At 35.0% G+C, this 18184-nt stretch overlaps 1 protein-coding gene across 1 annotated transcript in view; it reads right to left on the bottom strand.

Annotated features, from left to right (window-relative positions):
• Positions 1-2563: 2563 nt before the first annotated feature.
• The window catches only part of LOC149247344 (DNA replication licensing factor MCM4-like), a 28916-nt gene continuing 13295 nt past the window's right edge, over positions 2564-18184 (bottom strand). Inside the window, 9 exon segments of the mRNA XM_089443953.1 lie at positions 2564-2661; positions 3159-3313; positions 3411-3508; positions 3582-3765; positions 3875-3993; positions 4103-4321; positions 4539-4679; positions 6897-6968; positions 8481-8567. Of these exon segments, the coding sequence (XP_089300079.1) occupies positions 2564-2661; positions 3159-3313; positions 3411-3508; positions 3582-3765; positions 3875-3993; positions 4103-4321; positions 4539-4679; positions 6897-6968; positions 8481-8567 (1173 nt within the window).

Below are 18184 nucleotides of genomic sequence, written 5' to 3'. Positions count from 1 at the left end.
TGGTGGTATTTGACAGACTTACCAAGTATGCACGCTTTTGTGCATTATCTCATCCATTTAAAGTGAGTACAATTTCTACTGCATTTATGGAAACAATTCAAAAGCTACATGGAAACCCAAAGATTATTGTAAGCGACAAAGATCCCATTTTCACTGGAAATTTTTGGACAGAATTATTTTCTTGTCTTGGGACTCAGTTAGCTCATAGCTCATCTTCTCATCCTCAATCTCATCGGCAAACTGAGATAGTAAACAAATGTTTTGAAGGATATCTCTGTTGCTTTGTATCTGATAAACAGACACAATGGGTCAAATGGTTGCCTCTAGCTGAATGGTGGTATAACACTTCCTTCCATACTGCAACAAAAATGACCCCATTTATGGCACTTTATGGATATCATCCACCATCCATCACATCATATTTAAGAGAAAATTCTAAGGTTCAAGCAGTGGAAGATCACATCGAGCATCAACAACAAGTTCTCCAACACTTAAAGGATAACCTTACCTTGACGCAGAATAGAATGAAACAATAGGCAGATCAACATCGCAGCGAAAGAAGTTTTGATGTAGGTGATTGGGTATTCCTACGACTACAACCATATAAACAAATGTCCCTCAAGCAAGCTAAGAAGGATAATAAATTATCACCAAAGTATTATGGTTTGTACAAGGTGTTGCAAAAGATAGGTACAATGGCATACAATTTGGAACTTCCTGCAGCTTCCCGAGTGCACCCAGTTTTCCATGTTTCATGATTAAAGAAGGTTATAGGTGACAAGATTCCAGTTCAAACAATATTGCTAGAACTTGATGAGGAAGGAAAAATCATATTGGAACCTGAAGCAGTCAAAGAAACAAGAACTCGACAGCTATGAAATTGATCAATTTCAGAGTATCTCATCAAGTGGAAGAACTTACCCATTGAAGATTCCACATGGGAGGATGAGAATTTTATACAGAAGCACCCATAACTACTCAAGCGTTGAGGACAACACTTTTTTGAAGGAGAGGAGCATGTTAGGTCCCTATAATACTAGTGATTCCCCCATTACTATTGTCATTGTATCCCTTATTGTTATTGTTGTGCCCCCATTATTCCCATATTGTTATTATTGTGCCCCATAGAATCCCACTATTGTTATTTTTGTGCCTTTGTATTATTATTGTTAGGTTAGCTTGGTTATATTGTGTCCCCTTAGATTCCTATATATAGAAAGGAGTTTTTTTCATTTGAATCATCTAAGAATTGGTCATTTGTGTAATGTAAAGGAGGTTGCCCCCTCGAAGAGGCTGAATTCTAAGGCATTGATCTATCTTTTTATCTTTTTGTGAGTTGTTTTCCTATCAATGAACTTCCACTAATCCTTTCTTGCACATCTCCTCAAAAAGCTGGTAGTTCATCCATATATCATAGGTCATTGTTTTAATATAAAGAAAAATCAATACACGGCTAGCTTATCTAGAGTAGTCAAGAATTTTGCACCTCTGATTTTCAAGTAAATAGTCCTCTAGCCTGCATATTTTCTGTGATAATATTTTTGGCTGTTGTAACTAGATTATGCCATCTTATTCTTTATTTGGAAAAAATTCCCATTGTAGTGAGTTCCACATCAATAGTCCTTGTCACCATGACATAATGCATTCATTGAAATTACTTTTGTATAATATATACCTTAGACTTGGAATAAATGGATATAAATACAACTAAGGAATAATTCCATTTATACGAGTGAAACTGGCTTGTTTCAAGACCTAAATAATCAGAGATTTGTGTATAGTATCTTCCGGATTCATCACCTTAGGTTTGTTTAGATCGACGTTTCGAACCAGCAACGGTGGTTCATCTTCAGGATATGAAAGATTAGTGGAAAACTGGTCTTATTATTCCTTTTAATAAAAGAGATGCATTGCCGAGAATTGATGAATCTCTGCATCTCTTTAAGAATGTAAGATCAATCTTCTTTTTCGTTAAGAGCAATCTGTATCATTCAAGTCTGTGAATTTTTCTCATTGTTTCCCTTCCGTATCGGGCGAGTATTTTATCTTTTAGGTTTCTGCGATCTTCATAATTGTGTATATTATCTTCTGGATTCATCGCATTAGGTTTGTTTAGATCAACGTTTCGAACCAGCAATGGTGGTTCATCTTCAGGATATGAAAGATTAGTAGAAAATTGGTCTTATTGTTCCTTTTAATAAAAGAGATGCATTGCTGATAATTGATGAATCTTTGCATCTCTTTAAGAATGTAAGATCAGTCTTCTTTCGTTAAGAGCAATTTGTATCAATTTGAATGATACATATTGCTCTTAACAAAAAATAATACTGATCTTACATTCTTAAAGAGATGCAGAGATTCATCAATTCTCAGCAATGCATCTCTTTTATTAAAAGGAATAATAAGACCAGTTTTCCACTAATCTTTCATATCCTGAAGATGAACCACCGTTGTTGGTTCGAAACGTCGATCTAAACAAACTTAATGTGATGAATCCAGAAGATAATATACACAATTATGAAGATCACAGAAACCTAAAAGATAAAATGAGAGATTTGTAAACCTAGGAAAACTGACCACGTTTATCATGAAAGTTGTAGAATTTACCAGTAGCATGATCAATGGAAGATTGTTGAAGGGAAAAATCAAAGAACTTGAATACTGCAAACGCAACACACCTTTCAACATGCACAGGCCACAACTATTAAGTGCGATTTATATAATTCCAAATTTCACGACCACACAAGATATATATATCTATATATATATATATATATATATATATATATATATATACACACACACACACACTTGATTTTACACTCTGATATGCACTTTGAATTATTCGGGAAGATATTTCTATGCACAACTTCTATTATAGTCGAGGTTGGTTTCTTACCCACTCACAGAATTGAATCTAGGCATGTGCTTCACTAATTTGTATTAGGCACATGCTCCTCTAATTCATATTAGTCTCTCAATTTGTCTAGGTGTTGTCGTGATAACCTATAAATTTTATCAAGGGATGGAATTGAATTAACACATGTGGAATTGTATTTGTGTATAAATATCATGTTCAAGAGAGAGAGAGATATCAACCATTATGTTTGACTTTATTTTCAGTAAATATTTTGGACACGTGTAGCTAACATTTTTACTGTTGTTAGGAACGTTTCCCCTCCAGCACATTTCAACATAACCATGATTAAGATACTTTGTAGCCTCATCAGATCTATTAGGATGTCTGTATTGTATTGCATGATTGATATATAATGAAGTTAGGGTTGATACATCCAATGTGTCCACTCTTAGGTCTTGTAATGAGAAATGATGTAATTTCAGTCATGTAAGTTGGAATAATTCCCTCCAAGTATCATATGAATCCATCCAAGTAGTAGACATAATTCCAGACCTTAGGCTCTTCATAATGCAATGCAACAAGATGCCTTGCAAAGCACTGATCAATTTGCTCAACATCTTTATCAAGAACCAAGTAATCAAATGAAACCTACAACTATAAACCATTAATTTTGTGGATTTGAAAAGTAAGCAAACCTTGTAAGGTCTCATACCATGCCCACAAAAATGAATAAACTTTGCCTGAAGAGCAATGTTGGAGGAAGTTGGATATTGTCAATGACTAAAAGTCTTTGATTGTATTGTGAACCACTAGAGTTAGCGCATGCTAACACAGATGTTCCAGCATTAAGGGTTTGTATGATCCCAGCCTTGGCAACTAACATTGTTTGTTGTTCCATCACCACCCTCAAATAGCATACCACATTAAGAAATGACTAAAAAGTGTATGAAATATAATAGAATGTGGGTAAGCTCGATCAAGAGAAAACCACCGTATGCATAATATTTAGTCAACTCATTTGAAGAGGTAAATACCACCTCATGTAGCATGCTTCGAGCAGTATATGACATCTTTTCAAACTCATTTATGTAAATTCCTTTGTCACTCAATACTAGTGCTCCACTTTCCAATACCTATTAAATTCAAAAATTAATCAATAATCCAGAATTTCAATGGATGCGACAATTCCATTACTACTTATTAAAAGATTCAATGATGCAACATCAAATTCATTAAACATACAATCTCACCAACTTCAGGATCCTTTGAAACATAAGCAGTCAAGCCAATTGTAGAGCTTCCTCAACCACTTATATAAATACCTCAAGGAGCCAACTTGTGTACATAATAAAGTAGTTGAGACTTACTCGTACTTGGGTCCTCAATAAGAAAAATGTTGATTTCACCACAGAAAGTGACACCTGTGGCTATGTTTACTAGCATTCCCCCAAAAGGTTGTTTCTAGCAACAATAGTAACTTCAATGGTTGGATCCCAGTACATGTACAAGAAATTACTAGAAAGAGATAAACAATGAACAACTTGGTTAACTTCTCGTAGATATCAGGTTGCCATGATATCTCTTTCAAATTCTCAACTTAAAAATTAGAAATACATGTTAATGAATTTAGTAAATGTAATAGTATGTTGAAAAGGGGAAGATCAGACTAAATTTATACCTTGGCTTCATACTTAGCAGCTGAAATATCGCCTTCTTGAAAAGAAACAAAGTTGTCACTAGTGGAATCACACTCCATTGGATCTTCATCTTTCAATCGTGTCTTGTCTTCCTTCGTTAAGTGAAGGAATTTGATGTAAGTCTGCAGACAAACAACATTTATAACTTTCATTTCTAATGTATAGTAAGAATAAAGAATATCCAAGCACATGCAAACCAAATTTGGGACAGGATTGATGAGCCTCATCAATGGGTAAGTATATGGGCTCATTTTACCTCCTAACCTAGTCAAATCAACCATTCTCTTAGCTTATTGTATGATTTTCTAGTTATATTTATGCTTATAGGGTGAGTTGAGTTAGTTATTATGCCATGTGGTCTAACATGTATTTAATGCAGATTATTGATGGATTTCGAGGTCAAAGTTAAGGATCTAGTGGTCAAACTACAGCAATAACTCAAAGTAGACAGAGAAGATGACTTATAGGAGGGAATCCTGCTGATTTATTGCTCACTTCAAATTCCCCTTCATTCAGCTTAGAGTACAAGCAGCCGAATCATGCGCTAGAATGCATTGAGCAAGTGGAAGATGATTGATAGTTATATCGAGTTTTGGGAGCCAAGCCTCGCTGATTTTAAGGAAGCTATTGGTAGATTTAGATGTATAAGTAGAGAGGCCTAGGGCCTCACTAGGGTCAACTTTTTTTCTTGTGTAAACTCTGCTCAAATTTCAAGCTTACTATTTTATGACAGTTTTATGTAATCTTGCTATTTTTTGATAATGAAGATGGAATCCTTTTTGAGCTAGCACTGAGTTACCTCAGAGGGCTGAAGCTCTTGGTTTAGGGCCCAATCCAAGCAGCCAATCTTCTCTTTACTTGTATTTGTATGCTTTACTTCAGTTTGTAGATTAGTTTGATGTTAGATGTATTTCTCTTATGGTTAAGAATAGGTTGCTTTTGATGATTTAGTAGCTTGCTTCCATTTTTGCTTTCTGTAGCAGGTTAAGTAGTGATCAGAGAAGATTCAAAAGGCTAGCAACAATGCCTTGGCCTCTCTTCCTCCCTCTGGGACCATGATTTGAGGCAAAGACTCTCTTGCTGCCCCAAAAAAAAAGATTTTCCTCATTCCCAGGACTTCTAGTGTTTGCAACTCTCTAGTAGGTTGATAGTCTAGTTTTTCTTTTATTTAGATCTTCTTTATAATTTTCACTTCCCAATTTTCAATAGTACTTTTGCATTCTTTCTTTTCCTATAGCATTTCCCAGCATTTCCTTCTATACATCATCATTTAGGCCATTTTAATGCAAAACTCTATTTTTCCTAGGATGCACTCATTTCATTGGTTGCTTGATTTTTTTGGTTGATTGTTAATTTCTATGTAGTATATCTCTTCCAACAGTAGGCCAGATTACCATCAATCACACCCTCCATCTGATCCATGCCCTATACGTCTCCCAAACCTCACCTCAATTCTGCCCTAGTTTCCTTCATTTTTCATAGAACTTCTTCCTCTCTCCTTGAGCAAACCCAATCATATTTCTACCTCCTGGTGATTCATGGTAGACCTTAGGCACCCTAACACCTCATTCCAACCTTCATCCACCTTTTCCACCCACTCTCACACTCTCAAAACAGCGAAAATTACTCTCGGCCTCCTCCTGTAGGCCTCCTGTAGTTTCCCCGTTTTCTTCCTGTAGTTTTCCTGTGTCCTCTTGTAGTTTTTCTTGTAGGCTTTCTTTTGAAGGCCGCGCATGGGAAAAACCTCTAGAAGGCCACCTAAGACCTCCTAGGACCCATCCACACCACCCTACATCCTCCCAAGCTCCAAAACCGCCCTCTAACGCCACCTGTTCATTGCCACACACAAAATAAATTAGATGCATGTTAAATTCACATAAAAACACATAAAAATCCAAAAATATTTTTTTTGCTAATTTACTTCTAGAAATAGCATGATTAGATGTTGTTTACATCCTTGAGTCGGTAATGGCATTTCTTTCATGGTTTTCATAGTGTTTTTGGCAAAAGTAGAATTAGCTTGTTAATTAGGGTTTACTAGGTTTTGCTTTCCATTCCAGTCTTTCTCCTTTCTGCAGTTAGAATAACATCTGTAGAGTAATCTTTCTTTCCTTTCATCACACATAGAGCTTCTTTTGAAATCTATAGAAGTGGGCTTGAGCTCCTAGTGATCTCATGTCGGCTGACCAAGTGACAACTTGCAGTGAGAACTAGTACTTGTGCATATAGCACCGACGCTTCCAAGTTTGTTACAAACTACTGGGCTGATAAAAGTAATGTTGGTAGCCCAGGAGTTGCAGCATTCTTGCTGTAATACTGGCTCTCATCAAGGATTATACCGTAAGAGGGGATTTTGCTATCCTTTGGTTTGGTCCTAATCCAACACTCATGGCCCTGAAGATTCCAGTTACCTGTAAAATATTCACAAGTCATGATCAGAACTCCTTTCACAGCAATATATTTTCTACAAAAACAATTTTTGGAAATCACTCTCTACCTTAACTCTATCACTAGGTTTGGAAGCATCCACTAGCTTGTCATGCATTAACAAGCTAATTGTATATGGGGTTCCCCCTTTGGAATGGCATTCGGGCTTTCTTGTGGCTTATGATCTATTTGTCAGCAAACCTGACCCCAAAATAAATGAGAAGGAGAACGTTGTAATAATGAAAATTCAACAACTAGATTACTATTTAACTCAACTATATTGACAATTACCTACATCTATTATGAGACAAAGTCATGAAATTCATAGCAGCACATTCTTATCTTCCACGTCAAGTAGGTTTGTCAATTCAAACTGGTAGTCAGGTTATGAGTAAAAACATGAGTTTCCAAATACATTTTTGAACCTCTTTTGAGACACAATCATGTTCATAGACAATGAGCAATATTCACTAAGAGAGGTTGAGAACTACTTCCAATGGCATGAATAAATCATGAACATAGATGAATCACTCTAAAATTGAATGACTTTCCCTTCATTATAAACTTTATTTTATGAAAGCAGCTATAAAATAATTAAGAAACACAAGATACAGTTGAAATCTATAACTATGAAACACAATTATAGTTGCACTCAAGCATATGAATACCTCTATCAACGAGCACTAGTGGTGGAGCATAGCCACAAAAAAGGAATCTGAAAAATGCCTCTTTGATTTATGGAATTATTATGCTGCAACGTATAATCATCCCTTTCACTAAAATAATCTTCTCAATGTCTAGATTTCAGGGCCAACATAACCCAGACATAGTTTCTACCAAAAGGGGGTATTGAACAAAATGGCTAAAGAGATTAGATAGCGTAGAAAAAATGCATTGTTCACCACAGTCTATCCGAGGGATTCAAATCTCGCATGTTAACTGTATCTTTGAGATTGAATATTCTTTCCTGAATACAAAAGAAATTATGTAAATAAAAATAATTATTTTATACAATTTTATGGGGTGGTCAATTTGAAATAACCATGCAAATGAAACCATAAGCTGAAAATGAGGTATAGAGTTACACATGAAACTTGAGAGGATTGCATTTCACCTACCTATATGTGCTTCTACCATAAAGGTTTAAGATGAACACAAACATCCATCAAAATTATATCAAAAATAGAAAAAAATTCAAGGGGCTACATAACCATCTTCCCTTAAAGGTCTTCATCATAATCCAAGATGCTCATTGCATCAATGTTCAAATAATTGCCTATTACTTCCAGTTTCTGTAGGGGTTGTCACCTAAATGTAGTCAACGCAAAATATAAGACATCCACCCAAAGAATATATAGCAGGTGGAACTTGTTAATAAGTGGATAATGATTAAAAATAAAAGAAAAAACAATTATGACTTTCTTTAAAATCCGCATGTATTTTACCTCAAGATATGAAGTATCATCTCTATAATTCCTAAGAAAATGTTGAATTACTTGATTAACATCTTGAACACTAATGTTAGTCCCCCACACAATAATATGAGGGTTCCCATCAAGATCACCCTCAGAATATTGATGCATCTGCATATACCAACCCAAAATGTTTACTATCTATTTAACATTGTGTCTACCACAGGGAAAAAAATGATCATCTAAATTGACAATAATATACAAAAGATTCTTTCCTATTTGTAATTGTTAGCAAGTTACCTCCCTATTTGTAATGCTAGTTGGCATCAATGTTCAATAAAGTGAATTGTGAATATATAATCTTGTGAATGCATAAAATATTATTGACCAAATATTATCATAAATTTGTTGTTTCATGCCAAAACATGGGATAATTCATGACTTAGATACTAGGACACCAAACACAACATTAGAAAATTGTTGTTTAATGCAACAAAGTGAATGGAGAAAACTATATCTATTAACACTTCTCCTTAAGATTGACTTCTAGACTCTAATAATAAAATGTACTAGAGTAAGGTCATGGCCTTCAACTTCTCTATAACTATTCAAGGCTATGACAACTAGAACTCCAATTAGCATCAAGTCAAGTTAGTTTTCCAAACAACTTGCTTGCTCCAAACAGTGTTTCATCAAACACATCAAACAAAAGAATCCATGATGTGATGGTGAAGACCTCATCCTCCATTCTTATTGAGAGGGGAAAATCTATTTTTCTCTCACAAAGAGAATTTTTTAGCATATACATAAAATTATAACATGTGAAAGGATTTTTACCCTAAAAAACAAAAAGTAGGCCCCGATAATAACTAGTGTTATCATAATTCGGATTGAAACAAACAACATTTCTTAGCTTTTTCATAGTTTTTCCATTTTTTACCATTATTTTCCTCACTTATTTTTTAAATCCTTGTCAATTTATTGTTGTACCCTATTTTTAAACATCAAAAATAAGTTAATAACCCACTCAATGTCTGTGTCTTCTATAATGGGAAGAAAGGCATAAAGTGTGAGCAACTCATATATGTACAAGGTTAGCAACTTAACACAATATTGAAAAATGGTAAAAATGACTCAAAAAACAATCACTCTTTACATATCCTAAGCTTATGATAATTTGTCATGAATGTGAGACAAATCCAGTGGTAGAGAATGAAATAGTTACAAGCTTACGATAAATATTGCATTGAGGCTTCTCAATGATGAAAGATTCACGTGGATGTTAGAAAGTTATTTAAACTCCCTTAAATATTGCATAATTTAACTTATTTAAACTCCCTTAATATTTTTATTTCTATGGTCTTCCATTTGAATCCCTCTACCTGAATGTAGGGAAATGGTTTTTCATTCAACCCATTTTCTCATTTCTGGTTTACCCTTATTCCATCTCAATAAATTTCATGCTACGAATTTAATGTTGTACCTATATTTGGAAGGATAAAGTAAATTCTAATGGTGGCACGGAGAATAAATATATGTATTTTTTTTATTAAAAGGAAGAGGTAAATGCTTAAGAGCAGCTGACATATTCCAACGCTCCTCTGGTCAATGATAGGCAATCTGCAGTAGGGTCTCTCCCCACCTCTGGTTTTAACCTCTAATATTTAATATATCGTCAAAGTTTGACTGGTGGTAAAAACGACATCTCTAATTTGGTGAGCTCTAAGACATGTAAAGTTTCTGATACATACAAAAAGACAAAAAAGGGCACCTCTAAGAGAAGTCTGAGAGTTTTCCACCTAAATACACACAATTTTGTAGAAACTTGAAGAATGCATGAGGAACAAAAAAGAGTCGGTGTTGTATATTATAATATGCACTACTAAGGACACATGATATAGATACTATTGTACAAATAAATATAATAGTTTCATATCACAATTCATCATGTACTTGCATCTGTATGTTTTCGGCATGCATTTCCCCAATTAATTTTGTCAAAGCCTATACTTACAAGAAGGATGAGAACGACCCTCCATGATCAATTTTCTAAAATTTGAACCATCAAAATAATTTCATAGCTCTTGTTTCAAATTATCATTCCATCCATTGTTTACAAATAAAAAGTTAAATGGAGGGTGTGAAATTTAATCTTGTGCACATATAATGACCGAAGATCAAGTATTTTGGAGGTGCAGTAGTAGCTTTCAATCTGTATGACCATAATGGAACTCTAATCAATCTAGAAGTGGTACAAAAACTTGTAGAATGAAATAGGATCTCCCTTGGATTGGTTTTTCTTAGTCATATTTGTTTGATGGAAAATTATGCAGAACTCCAGGATGCTTTGGATTCAAATAATACTTCTTTCTAGAGCCCATGGCCAATGACCACTATGAACAAAAAAATATGACAATGGGTGTTATAACTACATCTCTTGGATTTTTAACCAATTTTGAAGATGTGTATAGGATGTGGGCTTTTGTGGAAAAGTTTCTCAATGCATGTTTTGCAAAAGGAAATCAATTTGAGTCAGTTTTGTAATCTGGAAGAAGGTAAGGAAACAATAGTAACTTGATTATAGAACAACAAATTTTATGGCCAAGGTGGATAAGGGAAAATGTCACTATAGCGAAAATCTTATTCTAATGACAACAACCTCTAGACCCTTCTCGGGTTGCAAACACATCCTCATTCAAAACATAGGTCATGCTGCAAAATCAAGGTATGGTACCTGTGGACTGGTGTCTGTATCAGAGTCTCTATTATGATCGAGTAACGAATCATATGGATGGGAAAGATATTGGTTTCAATCTCAAAATGTGTGATGTGTCTTCGCATCTCACATTGATATGTATATATTGAGGTTACTAGATTGTTAAAGGTTTCTTCTACTTCAATAAAAAGTTCAACATTTTTTCTTGGCCAATGTTTGGTTGAGTAGATTTACTAATTTCATGATCAGTTAATGATGTGTTCAATTTTGTCATTTTGAAATATGTCATAGTTATTACCCTTTTATTGGAAATTGCCAAGGTTCATAGGACTGTGAATGCCAATAATTTTATTGTCCTCCCAGTTCAATAGCATTTTGATTTGGCTTTACTAGAAATTTTGAACATGGATACATAATAAGCATGACATTCCATTAAATTCGTGACATTCCATTAGATGCCTAAGCTTCACCAACACAAAATCATAAACATAATGAAACTCATCCAATTGAAAGCATGGTTATATTGTTGGTTAATTGGAAGATTCCAAGCTCGAAAGAGAAAACAATGCTTAACTTATTTAAATGAGCTTGAGGTAAATTAAGAACCAGAAAGAAATGTGCAGTTGTGAGTACTGAGGAGATTAGTCAACAGTTGCAGGGATTCACAAGCTTAAAAATTAATACAGAGACGTAATTCTCACGATCAGATCCCAAAGAAAGATAACTTCGAGTTGAGAAGTTGCAAAGATAGTCAAGAATTTAAAAGGAAATACAATGGCATCCCAACACTATGAGGAATGCATCCATATTCTAGCTAGCAGAATTTAAATAGTTCAAATCAAGTACGCTGAGACAAGATTCCCTGCACTCATACAAACATGAGTGGCTCAAGGGAACAACCACATCTCTAGGCAGAGTGCTTTATAAAGACACATCTTTGCTGGTATTATGTTATGAGAGGAATTCTGCTACAAAATTTGAAAGAATCCAACTATTCTGGTTATTTAATTTGTGTTGAGTTTTTTTTTTCCGCATCCCAACACTGTGAGGAATGAATCCATCTTCCAACTAGTGTACTTTAAATAGTTCAAATAAAGTAGGCTGAGACAAGCTTCCCTGTACTCAAACAAACTTGAGTGTCCTGAGGAAAAAACTACATCTCCAAGCAGAGTGCTTTATAAAGACACATCTTTGCTGGTATTAGGTTATGAGAGGAATTCTGCTACAAAAAAGAATCCAACTATTTTGGTTATTGAATTTGAGTTTAGTTTTTTTTTCCTCTATTTCAATCCATTCTTTCATGTTTTGAGCTTTTCAAGGGATTGATGTTCAGTCTCCATATTGTTGGAGTGTTTCTTATAAGATTGAAGTTATTAATAGCTATTGTGTGTAAATATCATGATGTATTTTTGAGTTGGAAAGCACAACATCATAGATATTTCGGTGACCTCTATACAAAGCCACTGTGAGCGTCCTGTTCATCTTGGGTCTGAGGAGATCAATCAACAATTGCAGGGATTCACAAGCTTAATACTTAATGTAAAAACAAAATGTTCAGGATCAGATCCCAAAGAAGGATAACTTCCACTTTGGAAGTTGCAATGTTAGTCAAGAATTTAAAAGGAAATACAATGGCATCCCAACACTATGAGGAATGCATCCATCTTCTAGTTAGTGAACTTTTGTTAGGTCCCTATAATACTAATGATTCCGCCATTACTACTGTCGTTGTATCCCTTATTTTTATTGTTGTGCCCCTATTGTTCCCATATTTTTATTATTGTGCCCATAGAATCCCTCTATTGTTATTTTTGTGTCTTTATATTATTATTGTTAGGTTGGCTTGGTTATATTGTGACCCCTTAGACTCCTATATATAGGAAGGAGGTTTTGTCATTTGAACCATCCAAGAATTGTTCATTTGTGTAATGTAAAGGAGGTTTCTCGCTCAAAGAGGCTGAATTCTAAGGCATTGATCTATTTTCTCTATCTTTTTGTGAGCTGGTTTCATAACATTTGGTATCATAGCTTTGGATTCTACGGTTTCGCTACTCCAAATAGGTCATCGTGGAATTTTCGCTATAACTTTTTTTCTGCAACATTTTAGAAGCTAAAAAAAGAACCCATTTGAGACTAAATCTCGCTGAACCTCGGGTCCAAAGTTCAGAATTTGTCTCGATATATTTTTGGAGATATGATCTGAGGAAGTTAGGGTATTTGCAAGCTCTAGAATTTCATCGAAAACAAGTCATCATGGAATTTTCTTTATAACTCTCTCGCTACGAAATTTCAAAAGCTAAAAAAAAATCTATTTCAGAAGAAAGCGGTCTAAATCTCAGCTCTAAATTTTAGATCCTTTCTTGCTATATTTTTGGAGATATAATCTGAGGAAGTTAGAGTTTAAGCAGACCCCCAAATTACATTCCAAACAGGTCACCTTGGGAAAATTGTCATAACTTTCGCTCTGAGCATCAGATTGAATTTTAGTAAGAAGTTACAGAAAGAGGACGAAATGTAGTTTGTTTGGGTATCATATTCAAAACCTAAGGATGAAACAGTGACCCACGACATGTTGTACAAGTTCGCTCTATTGAGCCAATCTATACTCAGGTCATCGTGGGAGATTTGGCATAACTCTTCATTGGAGAATCCAATCTTGATTAGATTTGTGGGGTTAGAAATATTACGCAAAGAGTTATCGCAAGAAGAAATTTTAGGCCTGGGAGATGCAAAATTACAAAGATATATCAAATTCAATATCAAGCTCCTACAAAGTGAAAAAAGGTGTGCTGTTTTTTTTAAATTTTTGCATAAGCTTGGTTTGAAAAATTAGTTTGAAGGAATTCAAAGGGCATAGTGAAGCATTATTATTGGTAATTGATGCCCTGAAGAGAGAAAATGGAAATACCTAGTAAGAAACCTGAAAGCTCTAGCATGTCTCATGAAGAAGAGGAAGAAACGCAACATGATATATCAAAATTACGAGACCAAGTGGAAAATATTTCACTCGCACAAAAAGTAACAGAAAATAAGATGGATGGTTTAAAGAAAGACATAGAAGCTAAGATGGATGGTTTAAAGAAAGGCATGGAAGCTAATATGGATGGTTTAAAGAAAGGCGTAGAAGCTAAGATGAATGACGTGGAAGCTAAGATGGTAGGCGTGGAAGCTAAGATGGATGGCCTGGAAGCTAAGATGGATGACGTGGAAGCTAAGATGGATGGCATGGAAGCTAAGATGGATGATTTAAAGAAAGGCATGGAAGATTTGAAGATATATTTGAAGATAGATTTGACAAAGTTTCTACAAGAAAGGGTAGTAAAGGAAACTCATGATGAGAACAAAATAAATGCTAATCATGATTTCTTAGACACTAATGTTGGATCGAAGAACCACCATGTTCCAAAGATTGATATGAGGAAGTTTGATGGCAAGGATCCCAGAAAATGGATGCTACAGATGGAACAATTTTTCGATCTTCATAATGTGCAAAACACACAAAAGGTACGCGTTGCAACTTTATATTTGGAACCAAATCAGTTTGTATGGTATCAATGTCTTTGCTCTCATAAACAAATTGTCAATTGGGCTATTTTTACGGATGAAATGATAGCACATTATGAGGATACAAAAAGCAACACTTTTTTTAGTCAATTGATAAATCTCAAACAGAAGGGTTCAATGATGGAGCACATTGAGGACTTCCAAAAATTGAATATAAGAGTAAAATATATTACGGAGGAGCATATGATTGATGTGTTTATAGGGACTTTAAAAGATAACATCCAACATGAGGTTCACCTTTGGGAACTATATTCCTTGGAGAAGGCATTCACGTTGGCAATAAAAATGGAAAGAAAAATTATGGCAACAAGGAAGCCTACCACTCACAATGATGAAGATGGAAGTGTTGCTACCCCTAGCCATCCATAACCTACAAGGTTGACACCACAACAATTGGATGAAAAAAGAGCAAAATGGATTTGTTACAGTTGTTATAGCATATACACTAAAGGTCATAAGTGTGCCGAGAAGAAATTATTTTACATAGATTGTGAAGAGAAGGTAGAAAAGGAACAAGAAATGTCAAAAGAAGAGGATATACACCAGGAACAAACCCTAGAAAAAGAAGAAATGAATCCGACCATATGTTGTAATGCATTGGTTGGAATTACCACTCTTCAAAATATCAAGATAGAAGGGCATTTCAAGAAGAAAAAGGTTATAGTGTTGATTGATTTGGGAAGTACCCATAATTTTATTCATTGTAAGATAGTCAAGGAATTGAATTGTTTCCTACATCCAGCACTCGAGTTTCAGGTGATGGTTGCAAGTGGAGGAACCATAAATTTCTCATGAAAGTGACATAACATCAATATATCCATGGGAGAATATGTATTGAATAGCCCAATGCTTTCCATTCCAATGGATGGTGCTGATGTTGTACTAGGAGTCCAATGCAAACCTTGGGTACAAAAATTTTTAATTTTCAAGAACTTTTCATGAAATTCTCTTAAGAAGGAAAGGAAGATGAATTAAGGGGTACCGCAGGGAAATTGAGAAAGACAATCAACTCTAACGGAATGACAAAGCTTCTAAAGAAAGAACAACGAGGCACAATTGCGCAATTATGTTCACTAGAGTTCCCACATTGAAATCATCCATTTCTCTAGGTCTCCAAAAAGTATTGGACAATCATTCCAAGGTATTTGAGACTCCCAAAGGCCTCCCACCTATTCGTGATCATGATCATGGTATTAATTTGATTCCAGGAAGTGCTCCTCCAAACAGCAAGCCTGATAGATATCCCTATGTTGAAAAGAGTGAAATTGAACGTATGGTTACAGAAATGCTAGAGGTTGGTATAATTCAACCTATTCAATTTTCTTTCTCTGCTCCAGTAGTATAAGTTCACAAGAAGGATGGATCATGGTCCATGTGTATAGATTGTAGGGAGCTCAACAAGCTCACTATTAAACATACATTTCCCATTCCTATCATTGATGAATTATTGGATGAATTGCATGGATCAATTTACTTCACCAAGTTGCATCTTCGTTCAGGATATCATCAAATCAAAATGAAGACTGAAGACATTCCAAAAACAACATTTAGAACTCATAAGGGTCATTATGAATTTTTGGTCATGCCTTTTGGCCTTACCAATGCACCTTCTACATTTCAAGGTTTGGTGAATTCCATTTTCAAACCCTTCCTTAGAAAATTTGTGTTAGTATTTTTTGATGATATACTAATCTACAACAAGTTTTGGAAGGATCATGTCCAACATGTTGACATGGTGCTCAAAGTATTGGAGGAGAAACAATTATATGCAAAAATCTCCAAATGTTTCTTTGGAGTAAAAGAGGTGGAATATCTGGGTCGTATTGTATCTCATGAAGGTGTTTAATAAGGTAGACCCTAGAAAAATTAAAACCACTAAAGAATGGAAAATCCCCACATCCATAAGGCATCTACGAGGATTTCTCGGGTTGACAGGGTATTATATCAAGCTTGTTAAGAATTATGGGAGAATAGAAGCACCTCTCACAACATTATTGAAAAAAGATGCATTTTCATGGACTCTAGAAGCAACGAAGGCCTTTGAACATCTTAAAGAGGAAATGTGCCAAGCACCAGTCTTAGCTACACAGGAATTCACAAAAACCTTTATTGTGGAATGTGATGCCTCAGGAAATGGAATTGGTGATGTTTTAATGAAAGAAGAAAGACCCATTACTTTCGAATGTCATGCAATCAAAGGAAAGTATTTACACAAAGCTATATATGAGAAGGAAATGTTGTCAATACTACATGCACTTAAGAAATGACGACCCTACCTAATGGGAAGACACTTCAAGGTAAAAATAGATCATGATAGTCTTAAATACTTTTTAGAACAAAGATTATCTTCAAAAGAGCAGCAAAAATGGGTCACAAAGATGCTGGGTTATGACTTTGAAATCATCTACAAAAAAGAGAGGCAAAATGTTGTGGCAAATGCACTTTCAAGAAAGGATGAGGATGTGGAAGAATTTCATCGTACCATTTCTATTATCCAACCAGATTGGATAAATGAAGCAAGGGATGAATGGAAGAATGATGAGGAAGTGTGGGAACTCATTCAAAAGATATAACAAGATCCGAGTACATCTGATACATTTAGCTGGAAAAATGATTCGTTATGGTACAAGGATCAGTTATACCTATGTAAGAATTCCCAACTTGAACAAAAGATTCTTAGGGAATTACACACCTCTCCCTTAGGAGGGCACTCAGGATTTCTGAAAACCTACCACAGGGTTAAGAATGATTTTTTTTGAAGGGAAGAAAAATGTTGTGGCAGATGCACTCTCAATAAAGGATGAGGATGTGGACGAATTTCTTTGTGCCATTTCTATTATCGAACCAGCGTGGATAAATGAAGCAAGGGATTAATGGAAGAATGATGAGGAAGTGTGGGAACTCATTCAAAAGATACAACAAGATCCTAGTACATCTGATAAATTTAGCTGGAAAAATGATTCTCTATGGTACAAGGATTGGTTATACCTATGTAAGAATTCCCAACTCAAACAAAAGATTCTTAGGTAATTGCACACCTCTCCCTTAGGAGGGCACTCAGGATTTCTAAAATCCTACCACAAGGTTAAGTAGGATTTTTTTTGGGATGGCCTTAAATCAAATATTCAAAAGTTTGTGGAGGAATGTTTGGTTTGCTAACAAAATAAAGTAAAAACAATTAAGACCCCATGACTATTACAATCTTTATCCATTCCAAGCCAATGTTTGGAGGAGGTTTCAATGGATTTTATCATAGATTTACCCAAGTCCGAAGGAAAGACTGTTATCATGGTGGTAGTTGAAAAAATTACCAAGTATGCACACTTTTGTGCATTATCTCATCCATTCAAAGCGATTACAGTTTCTACTGCATTTATGGAAACAATTCAAAAGCTACATGGAAACCCAAAGATTATTGTAAGTGACAGAGATCCCATTTTCACTGGAAATTTTTGGACAGAATTATTTTCTTGTCTTAGTACTTAGTTAGCTCATACATCATCTTATC

The sequence above is a fragment of the Pinus tabuliformis genome, chromosome 7, assembly GCF_031772625.1.
Source record: "Pinus tabuliformis cultivar Carrire ecotype Pingquan chromosome 7, CPIR1, whole genome shotgun sequence".
NCBI lineage: Eukaryota > Viridiplantae > Streptophyta > Pinopsida > Pinales > Pinaceae > Pinus > Pinus tabuliformis.
Note: the sequence above shows the minus strand (reverse complement) of the source record. Positions and strands in the feature narration are given on the sequence as shown.